Source organism: Scardinius erythrophthalmus (assembly GCF_964197995.2).
Source record: "Scardinius erythrophthalmus genome assembly, chromosome: 11".
Lineage (NCBI taxonomy): Eukaryota > Metazoa > Chordata > Actinopteri > Cypriniformes > Leuciscidae > Scardinius > Scardinius erythrophthalmus.
Window position 1 is genome coordinate 15,377,545 of NC_138231.1, and position 18,722 is coordinate 15,396,266.

The following is an 18,722-nucleotide window of genomic DNA, read 5'->3' on the forward strand; positions in this document are numbered from 1 at the left end:
GAATTGCATATATGTATGAGATTACAATGAAATGTATTCTTATGGGTATTATCTTTTCTGAAAGAGAAAATACGAATTCTATCTCTCACATGACAAAGTCAAAGTAGGCGTTTCTTTACAAACAAAGGAACTTTTTCCCGCTTCCGATCAGAAGATACGATTGGCTGTTGTCCCAAAAAGAAGGGGGAAGCAGATTCCCTTTAAGAGCTCCTACTCGCCTTCTCTCTCTCTCTCGCTCTGACCTTCTTCTTCTCCACACGCAGCGCTTCTCCTCCCAACGGAACCAGCTGGACCAGGCCTTGCCAATTGGCTTCTCCTCTGGGACGCATACCCTCGCGTCATGTAGAAGCTGCCGTTCTTTGCAACTAAGTTATATATATATTTGCCTCTCCCTTCCCGGGAGATGAATCTTATTTTCTGGTAATGTTACATTCAGTGAGCCTTTTAAGCTTCCCGCGACACCGGAAGGCGCAGCACAAACAGGACACCGTCTGCGCTTCCTGCCTCAGCATCACCCGAACAGAGAACAAACTTGCAAGTATATTGAATCCTATGAAAGCTGATTCCAGGTGTCTCGTGAACTTATGGTTTCTGTCTGTTATAATTACTTCTCTTATCTCTATATCCTTCTTTCTTTCTTTTTTTCTTTCTTTCATTCCATTTATTCTGATCACATTATTTCTTATGTTCTTGTTTGGTTAAATGTTTGTTTGTTTTGTTGTTTGCATTTTTACGTACGTTTATATTTGTAGCTCATATAATCTCTCTAGTTTTGCATTTATTAAAATCCATTTATACTTTTAACTGTCTCTGTGTTTGAAACCCCACCTTATTAAAGTCAATGAAATAAAAGATCTAAGCTACACGCTCGATAGTATAGACTACTTTGAGTAGTTTTAATTCATAAACTCGGAAAGTTTTATGTTAGTGGCCAGAAGATAAACTTTCTTGGAGTTTGTAAACAGGGATACTCCTTCTTAACTGTGATAGTCTTACATTTATTCGCTGGGCGAATGACTGATGACGAGACCAGTTACAGAACGAGGTATTTCCGAAAATTGATAAAGTAATGTAGATGCGATTTATGAATTATGACCTTGAGTTATGATTAGTAATATTTCCCAAATTCCCTATATTCTTGAGCTAATTCGCATTGACCCAGAGTCATTTACGTTACAGGTGGCTCGGGCATCTGTTCCGGATGCCTCCTGGACGCCTTCCCGGGAAGGTGTTCCGGGCGCGTCCCACTGGGAGGAGACCCCAGGGACTATGTCTCCCAGCTGGCCTGGGAATGCCTCGGTGTCCCCCCGGAAGAGCTAGAGGAAGTGTCTAGGGAGAGGGAAGTCTGGGCATCTCTGCTTAGACTGCTACCCCCGCGACCCGGCCCCGGATAAGCGGAAGAAGATGAATAAATGAATGGTAAACTATAGTGTACCTAATCCAGGGATTTTCAAACCGGTCCTGGAGCATTCCCAGCACAGCATGTCTTTGTATGTCTAACACACCTGATTCAAGTGAACTCTGTGTGTCAGATAAGGGAGACATACAAAATGCGCAGTGCTGGGGGTCTTCCAGGACAGCTGTGAAAACCCCTGACACAATTAATCAATCAATCAACAGTAAACCGTGTAATTACATGTAACCACATGCAATACTTTAAGTGTACGGTAAGTACACTTAATAGTTAAAACACCTAATGTAAAGTGGGTCCTGGCTTTGTATTTATTTGAAGGTTCGAGTTTATGTTAAAAGATCAGGTGATGAAAGGGATTATCTGATTCTCCTACAGTTAAAGTCTCTATAGCCTAATAAACTAAGCCAACATGAATCCAGCTGGCTGTGGTATCACTTAGTCAAAGTGTGTATGCTGTGCCTTTAACGTTTTGGTCCTTCAAGGTCCAAAACACAAACCTGCTGCTTGTGTAACAGCATCACATACACGTGACAGAGCATTATGTATGCGCATAAGTGTTTGTGTAATGTTCGTATTTTGCTCACATGTTCGTGAGCGTCACTCAAAAGGCATTTGCTTGGACCCATTTCTCATAAAGCCACTGGCTTCCTGTGGAGCCTTTCATCTTGTGTCACGCATGTGAAATACGAGATCCCAGATCCCAGAAGGGCCTTCTTTAGAAACCATTACATGTCACTGCTGCCAGTTCAATATCTCAGCATAGCATGAAGTATACCCATTAAAATAAGCAAGCATGACAACAAGGAGTGATATAAGATGAATGAAATAAAATAACAGTATGTAAACAACACAATACAATAAAACAAACTTTAAAATTTAAGAAAGTGGTTGCGTGGACATTGCTGGATGGTTTCCAGATGGTTGCACACTCGCACAAGTCAAAAGAGCAAACTCCAATTTCTTCCTAGATATATAGGATCTTTTTTTTTTTTTTTTTTTGTAAAGCAAAAAATGTTAGCCAAATTGTTTAGAAAAGTAAGAGCACTCTCCTCAACAATTCACACATTTGAGGTACCATTCATGAAGACTTGGGTACAGAAATTTAATTCTTAGAGCCAGAGGTTTGTTTAAATCTCTAACCATATGGGCAATAATAATGGTTTCCTTAAATAACACCAATAATACAAAAAAATTAAAGCTGCATTATGCAACTTTTGCCTTTCTATCTCTTTTTAAAACATAAAATTGCAAATTACTTGCAGATTTTTTTTTTTTTTTTACATGGGTTGTGCTTCAGCACTGCTCCTCTTTGTGATGAACACGTGATCACCACATCAGAGCAGATCTGTCATTGTACATCGACATGACAATAAGAAGTATATCCTATTACGCATATATCCCAACAAAAATGTCCTTTGAACAAGTTACACATCTGCTGCTAATAGCTATTGAGCCACTGAAATGCCTTTACTGTTTAGCAGTAAAAAAGCCATAATTGTGAACACTTCTCAAAAGCCATGCCGATATTTACTCTCGTTGTGAAGGTAGGATGGGGTACTCTGGGTGAGGTAGGGAGACAGTTCTGAGCACTCATTATGACCGCCGCTAGCGTAGCTAGCAAAAGCGGTCATATAGGGATTGTCAAAGTTTTTTTTTTTTTTTTTTCATCACCTACTGAATTTTCCGTCAACGATACCAGGGACACCGAAGCACCGGGGAACATGAAATTTGGTGGGCATGTAGCCCCACTAGACTTTTACGGAAAAATTTCGTTTGGTCCCCGAGGCCACTCCTCCCCCGAGCTGGGGCCCCCCAAACCCCAAAAATGCAGTTTTTCCTACATAACTACCTGAACCGTGGCACCGAGGATGACCAATTTTTTATGGTATGTTGGTCTTAAGGGCCCACATCAACCTAGCCCATAATCGATTGTCAAAGTTTTTTTGTTTTTTTTTTCCCGTCATCTACTGAATTTTTCGTCAACGATACCAGGGACACCGAAGCACCGGGGAACATGAAATTTTGTGGGCATGTAGCCCCACTAGACTTTTACGGAAAAATTTCGTTTGGTCCCCGGGGGCCACTCCCCCCCCGAGCTGGGGCCCCCCAAACCCCAAAAATGCAGTTTTTCCTACATAACTACCTGAACCGTGGCACCGAGGATGACGAATTTTTTATGGTATGTTGGTCTTAAGGGCCCACATCAATCTAGCCCATAATCGATTGTCAAAGTTTTTTTGTTTTTTTTTTCCCATCATCTACTGAATTTTTCGTCAACGATACCAGGGACACCGAAACACCGGGGAACATGAAATTTTGTGGGCATGTAGCCCCACTAGACTTTTACGGAAAAATTTCGTTTGGTCCCCGGGGGCCACTCCCCCCCCCCGAGCTGGGCCCCCCCAAACCCCAAAAATGCAGTTTTTCCTACATAACTACCTGAACCGTGGCACCGAGGATGAAGAAATTTTTATGGTATGTTGGTCTTAAGGGCCCACATCAACCTAGCCCATAATCACTCATTTGTGATTTACGCCCCTCCCATAAAAAATGAAAATGCAATATTATTCTACTTTAATCGCCCCTATCTTCAGTTGAGATGTTCAGAACTGCACCATATTTCATGTGTATGATTAACTTGACATCCTCTGGGGGTATGCTAAGTTTCGTAGAATTTCATCCATGGGGGGGTATAAAATAAATTCATTTATGTGCACATTTAGTGACTGTACACTCATCGGCCTGTAGATGGTGGTGTTGAGCGAAGGGTTGCTGGTTTAGGATGATACTGTCACACACACTGACATCCACACGCACAGACACACACCCATACACACACATACAAATCCACATGCACAGACACACACACACAAACACACACGCGCACACACATGTACGCACGCACACATACACGCACAGACACACACACAGACACACACATACACAAACACACACACAGACATGCACATACTACTACTTTTTTTAGGTATATACATAAACACGCAATACAGCCAAATTGCTCCACGTCATTTATTTTTGTGGAAAGCCAGTGCAGGCCTGAGCGGCGGTCATATTTTGTACCGCCCTGCGGTACATCTAGTTTTTTATGTATTTGCTCAATAACTGACTTTTTTTTAACCAAGTAAAAGTTACATACAGCAGCTTTGAAGTGATGTAATAACCATATCCAGACGTTATATCCACTGAAAAACTCTGGCGTCACTCATGATTGAGTAACATAAAAAAAAAAAGGTACACGAGTTGACAGTTGGCTTTACATCATTCTGGGGCCAGTTGTTCAAAAGTAATCTAACCGGACTTCGGCTACTGGATTGTATCAAATCTTGAAGATGGGTTGTTAAAAAGAAAAAGACAAAAAAAAAGGATTCTGAAAGCAGATTAGATCACAAAATCCAATCTTGGTTTTGTTCTGGATCAATAATCAGTTTGTGTTGTTCAAAACCTTTCAGTAAGATTGGGACACCTTTGATCAAAAAAAAAAAAAAAAAAAAAAAAACCTGGATTATACTGATCCCATCAGAAGGGTAGATTTCAGGAACAAAAATGTAATAAAACTTTGTAATAAAAATTTGTCAAAAAATACAACATTTGTATCATGTAATTAATATATACACACACACATATTTTTTTATTTTGCTCTTGATTAGTTTTACTCTTTCCTCACCAGCATTTTTTTTTAAGCCACCGCCAGCATTTTTGATCATTTTCACAAAAATGTTATGAACCCTGGAATATTTTGCTGCATGAATATCTAAACATGCCATATATCAAAGGAAATAACAGACCCTCATGTATTATTTTTTTTATCAACTCTTAAATATGGGTAAGTTTAAGAAAAAAGCAGAGAAAATCACGTTTTTGTATGGGATTGTTTGGATGGGATTCAGAAAGATGATCTAAACATAGATGGAATAAATTGAGTCCATCAACACCCCGAATGCTTGCACAGTCCTGTAACTCATCCTGGGTCGACATTTTACTCAATAACATTAGGTAGTTTTGATCAATATGCTGTTTAATTTTGATGATATTTTTTACATATGATATGAGATCGCTTGTTTCTGCTTCTTCGCATGTGTTTTGATCAGGAGATTCAGAATGATTTACTATTACTTATGATTACAATTTTTATTATTACTGTACTGTTTGTAAACTACATTGGCACAATCATAAGAGATGAACCCGTGGAAAGTGATTTGCAAGTGAACATGGATTTTCCAAATTCAGATTAAACTTTTTGAACAACTGGCCCCAGGTGATCTTATAAAAGAGGACAGGCTTCATTTCAATGGCAATTACAGTACTTGGCTAGACATTACATAACTTCTAAAAATATATAAAAAATTAATTTCAGCTTTTAGGATTCCTCCAAAAAATGGTAATGGCCAAAACATATTGTGAAATATTTGTGATAATGGCATATGCCACCAACAGGCAAACTGGACCACGCTAACCAACCAAACTTTGGCTAAATTGATAGTCAAGTCATCTTCATTTATATAGCGCTTTTAACAATGTAGATTGTTAAACAACAGATTGTAGATTGTAGATTGACCACAACATTCTTTTAAATAGACTCGAACATTATGTTGGCATAAGTGGAATTGCACTAGCATGGTTTAAATCATACTTATCTGACCGTTATCAGTTTGTAGCAGTAAATGAAGAGATGTCTTATCGATCACAAGTTCAGTATGGCGTACCACAAGGCTCAGTACTAGGACCACTGCTGTTCACTCTGTACATGCTACCATTAGGAGATATCATTAGGAAACATGGAATTAGCTTCCACCGTTATGCTGACGATACTCAGCTGTATATTTCTTCAAAATCTAACGAAACTTACCAATTCACAAAATTAACGGAATGCATAGCTGATATAAAAAATTGGATGACTAGTAATTTCCTACTTCTAAATTCTGAAAAAAACAGAGATTCTAATTATTGGACAAAAAACTTCCTCACGTAATAACCTAGAATACTGTCTAACACTTGATGGCTGCTCTGTTAAGTCTTCGTCGTCGGTTAGGAACCTGGGTGTGCTCTTTGATACCAATCTTTCATTTGAAAGTCATGTGTCTAGTATCTGTAAAACCGCATTTTTCCATCTTAAAAATATATCTAAATTACGCTATATGCTCTCATTGACAAATGCGGAACAATTAGTTCATGCGTTCATGACCTCAAGGCTAGATTATTGTAATGCTCTACTGGGTGGTTGCCCTGCACGCTTAATAAACAAACTACAGCTAGTCAAAGATGCAGCAGCTCGAGTTCTTACCAGAACCAGGAAGTATGACCATATTAGCCCGGTTCTGTCAACACTGCACTGGCTGCCTATTAAACATCGCATACATTTTAAATATTGCTGATTACTTACAAAGCACTAAATGGTTTAGCTCCTCAGTACTTGAGTGAGCTCTTAACGCATTATAGTCCTTCACGTCTATTGCGATCCCAAAATTCCGGCCAGTTAATAATACCTAGAATATCAAAATCGACTGCTGGTGGTAGTAACCGGCAACACTTCCCATAAGTCCTGATGTACTCGTTACATCGTAAGAAGAATGGCATCTACGCTAATTTTTGTGTCTTTGTTTATCCCGAGGTTTTCCCGCAGCCTGCCGGATCCAGGCCGTATCCAGATCTGACGAAGGACCTTCGCCTGGACCCTATGACAACACAGTGCTGAAGTGTCAACTAGTCTCTCCCTATGGAGGATCCCTTTACCACTCTACAGACAAAACGTTGTCGGGAAAATTCGTTTCGCGTACCTACCCTGAAGTGACAAAATAAAATAAAATTCTGTATCAAAATTTATAAGGAAAGACCAGTACTTTGTTTAGACTTGGTTTGTAGGGAATTCCAAACCTGCGCACATATATTCAAACGCACATAACTATAGAACCAATTCTTAATGCGCATGTGAACGCCATCAGCGTTTCTCACAGGTTCACGTTTAAAGTCTGTGTAGAGAGAATGGTGTCGTCTTAGCGGCCCCTAATTTAATAACAAATGATCGTTGCGACAGAAGCGAATCAAAACTATCTTTAGTTGGAAAATAACTTTATTAAAGAACCGCTATAAAGCCAAAACAATCTCTGTTACCTTAAGTTATACGCGTATCTCTGTAAAGCTGCTTTGAAACAATCTTTATAGTATTTATAGCTTTATAGCAGTTCTTGATTAAAGTTATTTTCCAGCTAAAGTTAATTTGATTGATTCACTTCCGTCGCAAAGATCATTAGTTATTAACTTAGGGGCCGCTAACACGACACCGTTTTAACAGGAAACTCTACACAGACTTTAAACGCGAAACCTGTGAGAACGCTGATGGCGAGCACATGCATATTACGAGTTCAGTCTATTGGTATGCGCGTTTGAATATATGTGCGCAGGTTTGTAATTCCCTACAAACCAAGCCTTAAAAACCTACTTGTCTGGCCTTAACATTTTGATACAGAATTTTATCACTTCGGGGTAGATACGCGAACCGAATTTTCCCAACAATGCTTTATCTGTAGAGTGGTAAAGGGATCCTCCATAAGGAGAAACTAGTTGGCACTTTAGCACCCCGCTATGACATCGGGTCCAGGCGTAGGTCCTTCATCAGATCTGGATACAGCCTGGATCCGGCAGGCTACGGGAAAACCTCGGGATAAACAAAAACACTAAAATTAGCGTAGATGCCATTCTTCTTATGATGTAACGAGTACATCAGGATTTATGGGAAGTGTTCACGGTTCCGGCTGACCTAATCTATGCAGCGTAACATTGAATTAAAGAAGTCTATAATGTGTTATGTGTATGCTAGGTCAACGAGATGTGTCTTTAATCTGGCTTTGAACTGACAGAGTGTGTCTGCTTCCCGGACAATGTTAGGAAGACTGTTCCAAAGTTTTGGTGCTAAATAGGAAAAGGATCTACCACCAGCAGTCGATTTTGATATTGTAGGTATTATTAACTGGCTGGAATTTTAAGATTGTAATAGACGTTAAGGACTATAATGCGTTAAGAGCTCGCTTAAGTACTGCGGAGCTAAACCATTTAGTGCTTTGTAAGTAATCAGCAATATTTAAAAATGTATGCGATGTTTAATAGGCAGCCAATGTAGTGTTGACAGAACCGGGCTAATATGGTCATACTTCCTGGTTCTGGTAAGAACTCGAGCTGCTGCGTTTTGAACTAGCTGTAGTTTGTTTATTAAGCGTGCAGGGCAATCACCCAGTAGAACATTACAATAATCTAGCCTTGAGGTCATGAACGCATGAACTAATTGTTCCGCATTTGTCAATAAGAGCATATGACGTAATTTACATATATTTTTAAGATGGAAAAATGTGGGTTTACAGATACTAGACACGTGACTTTCAAATGAAATATTGGTATCAAAGAGCACACCCAAGTTCCTAACCAACGATGAAGACTTAACAGAGCAGCCATCAAGTGTTAGGCAGTATTCTAGATTATTGAAAAAAATGCAGAGGCACAAAAGTCTGAGGAAAAGATTCAAGATCTTCAAACACAGCTAGATAAATTACTAGCTGAGCTGTTAGCCCTGACTAAAAAGTGTAAAAATCACAAAGACATCATTGCAGATCTTAAGGCTAAGCTAAATGCTAAAAGCAAGTCTCCCAACAAGCTTAAAGGAACACTCCGACTTTTTGGGACTTTAGCTTATTCACAGTATCCCCCAGAGTTAGATAAGTCCATACATACCTTTTTTATTTCTGTGCGTTCTGTAAGTGTTATTTGACGCACCCACCGCTAGCCTAGCTTAGCACAAAGACTGGATGTAAATGGATAGTGTTAGCATAGTAATCCCAATAAGTGACAAAATAATGCAAACATTTTCCTATTTACATGTTGTGATCTGTATAGTCACAGCGTGTACAAATAACAAGGCTATATGAGACAGAGACCATTTTTAATCGTATAAATACTGGGAACTATATTCTCACTAGGCGTAGGAGCACAGCTACTTGGGCGGAGTGATTAGCGCAGCACACGAGACACCCTGTGGTGAGGAGCAGAGAGTTCGCTCAGAGTTGGAGTAATAGAGTCAGGAATTACTAGATAGTAAATTTATAGTTTACAATCATGGGTGTTCGCTGTATTGTAAAGAGCTGCGACAATAAACAAGGGAGACCAGGTAATACTATGATGTTTCATAGAATTCCAACCAAAAACGCTGACCTGATGAATCGATAGCTACTTATCCAAACACACCTGTAAACAGCATCAATAAGTATTTCGTTTGCTCTGAACATTTTACTATAGACGACTATTTAGAAAAAATGCAAGTTGCCACACGGACCATGAAACGTGTGCTAAAGGATACAGCCATCCCATCGATAATAAAGACAGGACAAATTGAATCACCTGTTGCTGCGGTAAGTGTTCCGTTATGTTTTGAGATGACTAACATTAGCCATACTGTAACAGTGCCATGCTAATGTAATGTAACCTTAGTAGTGACACTATTACGTGAATAGAGGCTCTGTGTATCCCCTTTATTGTTATTATCACTGTACTATGAATGATCATTATAACAAAATCACTTACTTGGTGGACAGCTGACCATTAGGTTCACTCGGCATGGGGCGTTTCTTCCAGTTGATCTTCCGTGGTAGTGACGCAAATATTTTGATTGTGTGCTTGATCATCACTCATCAAGCCTTGACATTGATGGCAATACCCGGTCCCATTCATTACAACAAAGGCACTCGGTTTCTGTCGGCATAGGTTGGCATGTTCCACATTTACACCACCAGTCCGTGTTCGTTCTGATTCTCCCTTCGACATCAATCTGTTCGGCATCTTGTCTTACAGCTTCCAAAGTTTGTAACTCCTCGTCTGTGTATTCTGGCTCAAAACTATGTGGTTCTGGATCTTGGTCTGATACACAGTAAAATTCCTCTGACAATTCCTCAAAGTCAGCCATGATCACGAGTCGCGTTCGCTACTAGCTAGTCTGTCACGTTTGTTTTGTTTACGGAACCATCAACAGTCAGGGCGTCTCGTGTGCTGCGCTAATCACTCCGCCCAAGTAGCTGTGCTCCTAAGCCTAGTGAGAATATAGTTCCCAGTATTTATACGATTAAAAATGGTCTCTGTCTCATATAGCCTTGTTATTTGTACACGCTGTGACTATACAGATCACAACATGTAAATAGAAAAATGTTTGCATTATTTTGTCACTTATTGGGATTACTATGCTAACACTATCCATTTACATCCAGTCTTTGTGCTAAGCTAGGCTAGCGGTGGGTGCGTCAAATAACACTTACAGAACGCACAGAAATGAAAAAGGTATGTATGGACTTATCTAACTCTGGGGGATACTGTGAATAAGCTAAAGTCCCAAAAAGTCGGAGTGTTCCTTTAACAGCGAGTGGGCTAAAAATGTACACTTCTTAGATGAGGCAGTAATCTTGTATCTTTTCAGACAGATGAAGCATGTGATAAAGTTATGAAAAGAGTGCCTGTTTCAGCCCTTAAGGTGATACGGCACCCAAACGGCACAGAGTCAACCATTCGGCGTCCTTTAACAGTAACTGAATGTAGCTTGTTTAAAGCAGAGATCGGACCATTCCCTTTGAAAGGGCCATTCGAACCATGGTGGAGACGTATTGTTAGTCTAAAACATGCATTTCAGCTCGAACCAAAAGATATTTGGCAAATTGTTATCAGCTCAATTCCAGATGTTCTGATCTATAAGATACCACGGTTTTGATGACAGGCACCATTGTGCAGTCAATGCATCAAAATGAGCCTGAGAGCGAAATCTTGAATAGACTAAAACAATGTCTTCGCGAGCTGCGTAGTTGTAGTGCTGTTGGATAGGAATTGATTCTCAATCGGAAACAGAGTACTGAAGAATCGTTTGAGACATATGCAGAAAATATGTTTGAACTTTTTGAGGAGTATTCTGGAATTGAAGGTGTTAACCACAACAATGTAATTCTCCTTGAATTCCTACTTACAAATGCAGGGCCGCATATACAGCAATCACTCATGTGTGGTGCTTCTCCAGCAAAAAATACATTCGAAGGTATTGTTAGCTGGGCAACAAGAATTGAGTCACGGAAACAAATGCATGGTGAGGTAGCTGTGTTAGAATGTCATGAAGATCCTCCATCTGCAGGAGAATTCAGAAACCCACACTGTGGCAAACTGAACAGATTCTGTAATTCCTGTCACAAAACAGGCCATACAGAGGAAAAGTGCTGGTCACTGGTCAGAGGCAGACCTCCACCCTATTTCCTAAAACGCAGACAATCACAATCTAATGACACAAACCAGCACTCTGCAAGCAACCAAAGCTCAAATGCATCTAAAACTCTTACTGACCGACAACGTTGGTCACTCAAGGCCTTCAGCTATTAGCGTAATTTGCTAGTTGGGTAGCAGCCCAATAGCAAATAGCTTAATAGTTTAACATCTAAATTCATTGAACCTGTCTGCATTTTCAAATTTGAAATTGTGCTTAACACATCATGCACAACACATTGTGCACATAGAACACAATTTGGTTGTTTGTGCTACAACATGCACATAGACTAATTTAAAGTTTATTCTTTAAACACAGGATTGCTTTACTGTAAGTGTATTTGAAACACTTAAGCAAAGGTGATATAGATGTTGTATTCTATTGCTTTGTGGTGGGTGTATTTGGAACACTTAGGTAAAGGTTGTAGATGTTGTATTCTAGGCCATGTGTCCTGTGTAAACTGAATTAAACGTGTGTGTCTGTGCTGAATTTGGTGGCTATAATGTGATTCACAATGAATTTGAAAATCAGAAACAGCGAACGCATCTCATTAATCCTGAAACAAAAACCTTTTCATATTCAACGTTCCAGAGACGCGTCAGAGAACGTAGCAACTCTGAACTTTGAACAAAAATCATAATTCTTACGTTTGAATGTATTCTGAATTACTCTGAGATTTGTTTTTCCCAAGTAGATTAATGGATCCGTATATAACCACAAGGTTGCGTCAGAGATTAGCGATGGCTAATAACTGATATCAGGAAGTGTGCGGGCTACTTGGATGAGAGGATGGGTTAGTCCGTCTAGAATTAGCAAGGTGCTGGTTGGTCAACCTAGCATGGACGCTTCCGATGACTTCTGCTCTAATTTAATGTTACTTTAGGGAAGTGTACGTGAACAATCACGGGCTTGGCTAATCCAAAGCTATTAAAGAGAAGTAAAGTTGATCTGCTGGCGTCTTTAATGGTGGCAAAAACCTACTAAAGTAAAACGATTGAATTAAGTTCCTGAAGGGCATCCAAGGGGACTATTGAATATATCTTTGATTGTTGCGCGTTGGGATTACAGCAAAATCCTAGATATTTAGCCATTGCCTCAGCTTCTGATCTTCGGGGCTGACCACTTGTGCCGGAGACCTGGTGAGGAACTCGAAGCGATATAGTTTCCTGATCTAAGCGGGTAAATATAAAGTAAGAGTAAATAGAATAATCAAACGTTAAAATGACCATTAAAAAAGACTAAATGAGAAGAAAAGGTATTTGAGACCTAGAAAAGAAAAAAGAGAAACAGCGAATGTACATCTTATCAGCCCTGAGCCAAAAGGCCTTTTCATATTCAAATGTAGTGACATGAGAACAAGTAGAGATTTGACCATGCGTTACATTGTTCCAAAGACTCTTCAGAGACCAAAAACAATATAATTTGACTTGTATTGTTAAAGAATATAATTATATTATAACTTGAATTATAATAAACATTATATTACACTCGCCGAGCAGGACAATAATTGGAGAAGTGTGACTTTCGTCATTAAAATTGAATTTCTGAAACAGAATTTCATTTGTGTGGTACCCAGTGCCAAAAAGGGGAGGGGTATGCCTTTATTTTTCACCGTTAGAAAACACGGCTAGAATTGTGTGGAACAGGTAATAGCAAACCAAATTGTGCAACAACTAAAATGTAATCTACTCAGAGAAGTAAATTAACGAGGAGGGTGTGAAATGCTAAACAGCAAACAGAAGTACCACAGTTTTTTGCAGGTCGAAAAATATCTGCACAAATTAAAATGTGTGAACGACACCATAAACAGCAAATGCTAACCAGATCTGGCTGTAATGAGAGAAAGCAATGAGCATTGCACATGCAGCGGACTGAAGGATGAACTGGAAAAGCAGCTTCAGGTGTCACAACACACTGAAACAACAGCAACAATTCAGACTTGGCCAATGAAACTCGGTTTCATGTGACATCTGGAATTAAAATTGCAACTGACACGATAATGGAACAAGTAAAAGAATTCCACACGTGAAATATTGGAATTATCTGTGGTTCGCTCTCCTCTGTTTTCTGTCTCAGGCTTACTTCTGCAAATTCCTCGGAAGACAGGAGCAGGAGCCCACCTGGAGCAAATCCAGGACAGCGGAATTGTTAGAATATAACCTGAGACTCGGGAGATGGGTGAAAAGACATTACAAAAGGCCTTTTCACACGTCACACTATCACATTACTGCATAAATATGGCCTCCCAGTTTAGAACTGGATCGAACTTTGCAACACAATTGTTATAGATTAGATTCCACCCATCTCCTAGACATGAACACTGAACACACCCCTCCATCACTATAGCCTCACAGCATCATCACCTGGGGTAGATAGAGTCTATCCAGGCTGAACACTGCACATCAGACGAAGATGTGTCATCTTCACACTAACAGATCCAGATAGCTTCACACACACAGGATGGAGGCGATCTCACGATCGTGGTCTAACAGAGACACAGAGAGTAGTATACGCTATTCACAACAAACTGCCAACTAGTGTAACACACATGGACAACTGAATGGCTACAGTCACAAATCAAGACAAATTCTAAGGCAGACCTGCCATTCAATTTTAAACTCTATGATTGTTGGTGGGAGTTGGAAAATCGGAGGGCCCCTGATTTCTCAACATACCTACTAATAACAGAAACATAATTAAAATGGATACATCTGAAGTGTGACCGCTTCAATCAATTACAAAATTTACAATTCAACTCTGTCATCGACTGTGACTTAGCCAGATCAATACAGACACACTCTCAAACACACACACACACACACACACACACACACACACACACACACTCTCTCTCTCTCTCTCTCTCTCTCTCTCTCTCTCTCTCTCTCTCTCTCTCTCTCTCTCTCTCTCTCTCTCTCTCACAGACAAAAACACACTCTGACATTCTAAAAAACACACACACAAACACACAAAACCATTGATCCTACCATTTCTTTGATTATTTGGTTTACACCGACCTATTGCTGCATTTCTGAAACTTATTTTGATTTATGCATTTTTCCTTTGAGTAACTCAGAAAAAACATTTCTGAAAACTTATTTTGATTTCTGCATTTAAACTTATTTTAATTTTAATTTCTGAAACTTATTTTGATTTTAATCCCTGAAACTTATTTTGATTTTAATCCCTGAAACTTATTTTGATTTCCTTTGAGTAATTCAGACAAACATTTCTGAAACTTATTTTGATTTAATTTCTGAAACTTATTTTGTTTTCTGCATATTTGTATATTGTCCATTTTACTTGCAACAATGTATTTGGACATCAATTCAATTGAAGCTCTATGTTTGGTTACACCAAAATTTAGTGGAATTGTGGAATTGATCTCTGATATCTGAAATATTAAATTGTAACGTGATTATTCTAACTGATTTTGACATTGTTCATTTAATGGTTAAAACAAATAGTCAAACATTCACTCACTTTTAGTGGGGCACAGATATTATTAAAACTTTTCATTTATGGAGTCAAATGAAATAAACGAGTAAATATATGATTAATGTATTGCAAATTTAACCAACCAATAATTTGCATGAGTGAGGACAGAACACGTGAGACCTTCCCCGTGTATTGGCGAACCGGCAGATTGGACCAATATAGCGGGCCTTACACCATACTGAACTTGTGATTGATAAGACATCTCTTCATTTACTGCTACAAACTGATAACGGTCAGATAAGTATGATTTAAGCCACGCTAGTGCAATTCCACTAATGCCAACATAGTTTTCTTGTCTATTTAAAAGAATGTTGTGGTCAATGGTGTCAAATGCAGCACTAAGATCAAGTAACACTAATAGAGAGATACAACCACGATTGGATGATAAGAGCAAATCATTTGTGACTCTAATGAGAACAGTCTTGGTACTATGGTACGGTCTAAATCCGGACTGAAAATCCTCGCAGATATCATTTCTTTCAAGAAAGGAACACAGTTGTGAGGATACTGCCTTTTCTAGTATCTTTGACAGAAAGGGTAGATTCGAGATCGGCCTGTAATTGGCTAATTCTGTAGGATCAAGTTGCGTTTTTTTAACAAGCGGTTTAATCATAGCCAACTTAAAGGTTTTTGGTATGTATCCTAAAGACAAAGACAAATTAACGATATTAAAGGAGAACTAATTTTTTTGTAAAGTCAATACAGAGAACAAAGACAAAAATCGGTGTTGCCTACACCATGTTATCCTCTTTTTAAAATTTGCACCCTGTTGACTTCAATGGGGCAAGTTTTAAACCTGCTTTTAGCCTCTTAACATCCTTGATGTGTCATTACAAGTGCACAGCTAATGTGAGTGATTCCTTCAGAGTGATCACGGGTGAATCTGACTGCAGTAGATGTGAAAGATATGAATAAAAATGATGTTATTTCAGCCAGCGCACATACCTGTATTTTCTTCCTGTTTTCGGTCGAAGCCCATAGTAATCGATTGTCGAGTTCACACGCATAGGTTTAGTTACCTATGATCACGCGCGTGAACTCGACATTCGATTACTATGGACTTCGACCGAAAACAGGAAGAAAATACAGGTATGTGCGCTGGCTGAAATAACATCATTTTTATTCATATCTTTCACATCTACTGCAGTCAGATTGACCCGCATTCACTCCGAAGGAATCACTCACATGACCTGTGCACTTGTAATGACACATCAAGGATGTTAAGAGGCTAAAAGCAGGTTTAAAACTTGCCCCATTGAAGTCAACAGGGTGCAAATTTTAAAAAGAGGATAACACGGTGTAGGCAACACCGATTTTTGTCGTTGTTCTCTGTATTGACAGCACTCCAAATTTACCAAAAAATGAGCTCAATGTTAAAACTGACCGGAGTTCTCCTTTAAGAAGAGGATCTATGACCTCTGGGAGCATCTCTTTCAGTAGCTTAGTCGGTATAGGGTCTAACATACATGTTGTCGATTTAGATGACTTAACGAGTTTGCAAAATTCTTCCTCTCCTATAGCAATGAATGAATCAAATTTTTCCTCAGGGAGACTAAAATGCACTGCCTGATGCGATACTGTAGTAGACGGTTGCATAGTTATAATTTTGTCCCTGATATTATCAATCTTATAAGTGAAGAAGTTCATAAAGTCATTACTGCTGTGCTGCTTGGAAACTTCTGGGCTTGAAGCTTTCTTTTTCGTTAGTTTAGCCACCGTTTCAAATAAATACCTAGGATTATGTTTATTTTCTTCTAATAGGGTTGAAAAATAAGCAGATCTAGCAGCTTTTAAAGCCTCTCTGTACGTAATCGAGCTCTCTTTCCATGAAATCCGAAATACCTCTAGTTTTGTTTTCTTCCAGTTCCGCTCCATTTTTCTGGCTGCTCTCTTAAGGGCCTGAGTGTGCTCGTTGTACCATGGCGTTGGACTAATTTCTTTAATCTTCTTTAAGCGCAACGGGCAACTGTGTCTAAAGCGCTGGAAAAGAGAGAGTTAAAAGTTTCTGTTGCAACATCGAGTTCTTCTAAGCTATCCGGGATGCTGAGATGATGAAACTGATTGGGAAGATTATTGATAAAGCAATCTTTAGTGGCAGAAGTGATAGGTCTAACATATTTATAACACGGAGTCGGCTTTGCAGCCTTGGCTAAATGTAATTTACATGAGACTAGATAATGATCTGAGATGTCATCGCTCTGCTGCAGAATTTCAACGGCATCAACATTTATTCCATGTGATAATATTAGATCTAGAGTATGATTACTACAATGAGTAGGTCCTGACACGTGCTGTCTAACTCCAATAGAGTTTAAAATGTCTTTAAATGCCAATCCCAATGCATCTTTTTCATTATCTATGTGTATATTAAAATCACCAACAATAAGTACTTTATCTGCAGTCAATATTAATTCTGATAGAAAGTCCGCAAATTCTTTGATAAAATCTTTATAGTGCCCTGGTGGCCTGTATACAGTAGCCAGCACAAATCTCAAACGTGATTTATTGTTTACACTATATATTTTTACATTAAGCACCAACACTTCAAAAGAAGTATATTTAAAACTTGATTTCTTAGTGGTTTTGAAAATATTCCTATAAATTACAGCAACACCTCCCCCTTTGCCTTTCAGACGAGGTTCATGTTTATAACAGTAATCTTGCGGGGGATTTATCACTTACGATAGACTTAAGATAACATTACAGAAAGCACCATCACTTCAAAAGAATTATATTTGAAACTAGACTTCTGAGTAATACTGAAGATATTGCCATAAATTACAGCAACTCCTCCCCCTTTTCCTTTTAAACGAGCCTTGTGTTTATAGCAGTAATCTTGCGGGGTGGACTCATTTAAAGTAATGTAATCGTTTGGTTTTAGACAGGTTTCTGTCAAACACAGCACATCTAGGTTATTATCTGAAATCATATCATTAAAGGAACACTCCGACTTTTTGGGACTTTAGCTTATTCACAGTATCCCCCAGAGTTAGATAAGTTCATACATACCTTTTTCATTTCTGTGCGTTCTGTAAGTGTTATTTGACGCACCCACCGCTAGCCTAGCTTAGCACAAAGACTGGATGTAAATGGATAAGGTAGCATACTAATCCCAATAAGTGACAAAATAATGCAAACATTTTCCTATTTACATGTTATGATCTGTATAGTCACAGCGTGTACAAATAACAAGGCTATATGAGACAGAGACCATTTTTAATTGTATAAATACTGGGAACTATATTCTCACTAGGCGTAGGAGCACAGCTACTTGGGCGGAGTGGCTACTTGGGCGGAGTGATTAGCGCAGCACACGAGACGCCCTGTTGTTGATTTAGCTGTGCTCCTACGCCTAGTGAGAATATAGTTCCCAGTATTTATACGATTAAAAATGGTCTCTGTCTCATATAGCCTTGTTATTTGTACACGCTGTGACTATACAGATCACAACATGTAAATAGGAAAATGTTTGCATTATTTTGTCACTTATTGGGATTAGTATGCTACCTTATCCAT

General features: G+C 39.0%; 1 protein-coding gene across 1 annotated transcript in view; it reads left to right on the top strand.

Moving 5' to 3' along the window:
- The first annotated feature begins 1,284 nt into the window (after positions 1-1,284).
- ccn6 (cellular communication network factor 6) overlaps positions 1,285-18,722 on the top strand; it is an 83,480-nt gene continuing 66,042 nt past the window's right edge. Inside the window, exon 1 of the mRNA XM_081378775.1 lies at positions 1,285-1,419. Within this exon, the coding sequence (XP_081234901.1) occupies positions 1,417-1,419 (3 nt within the window). The 5' untranslated portion in view covers positions 1,285-1,416. The remainder of the gene's footprint in view (positions 1,420-18,722) is intronic.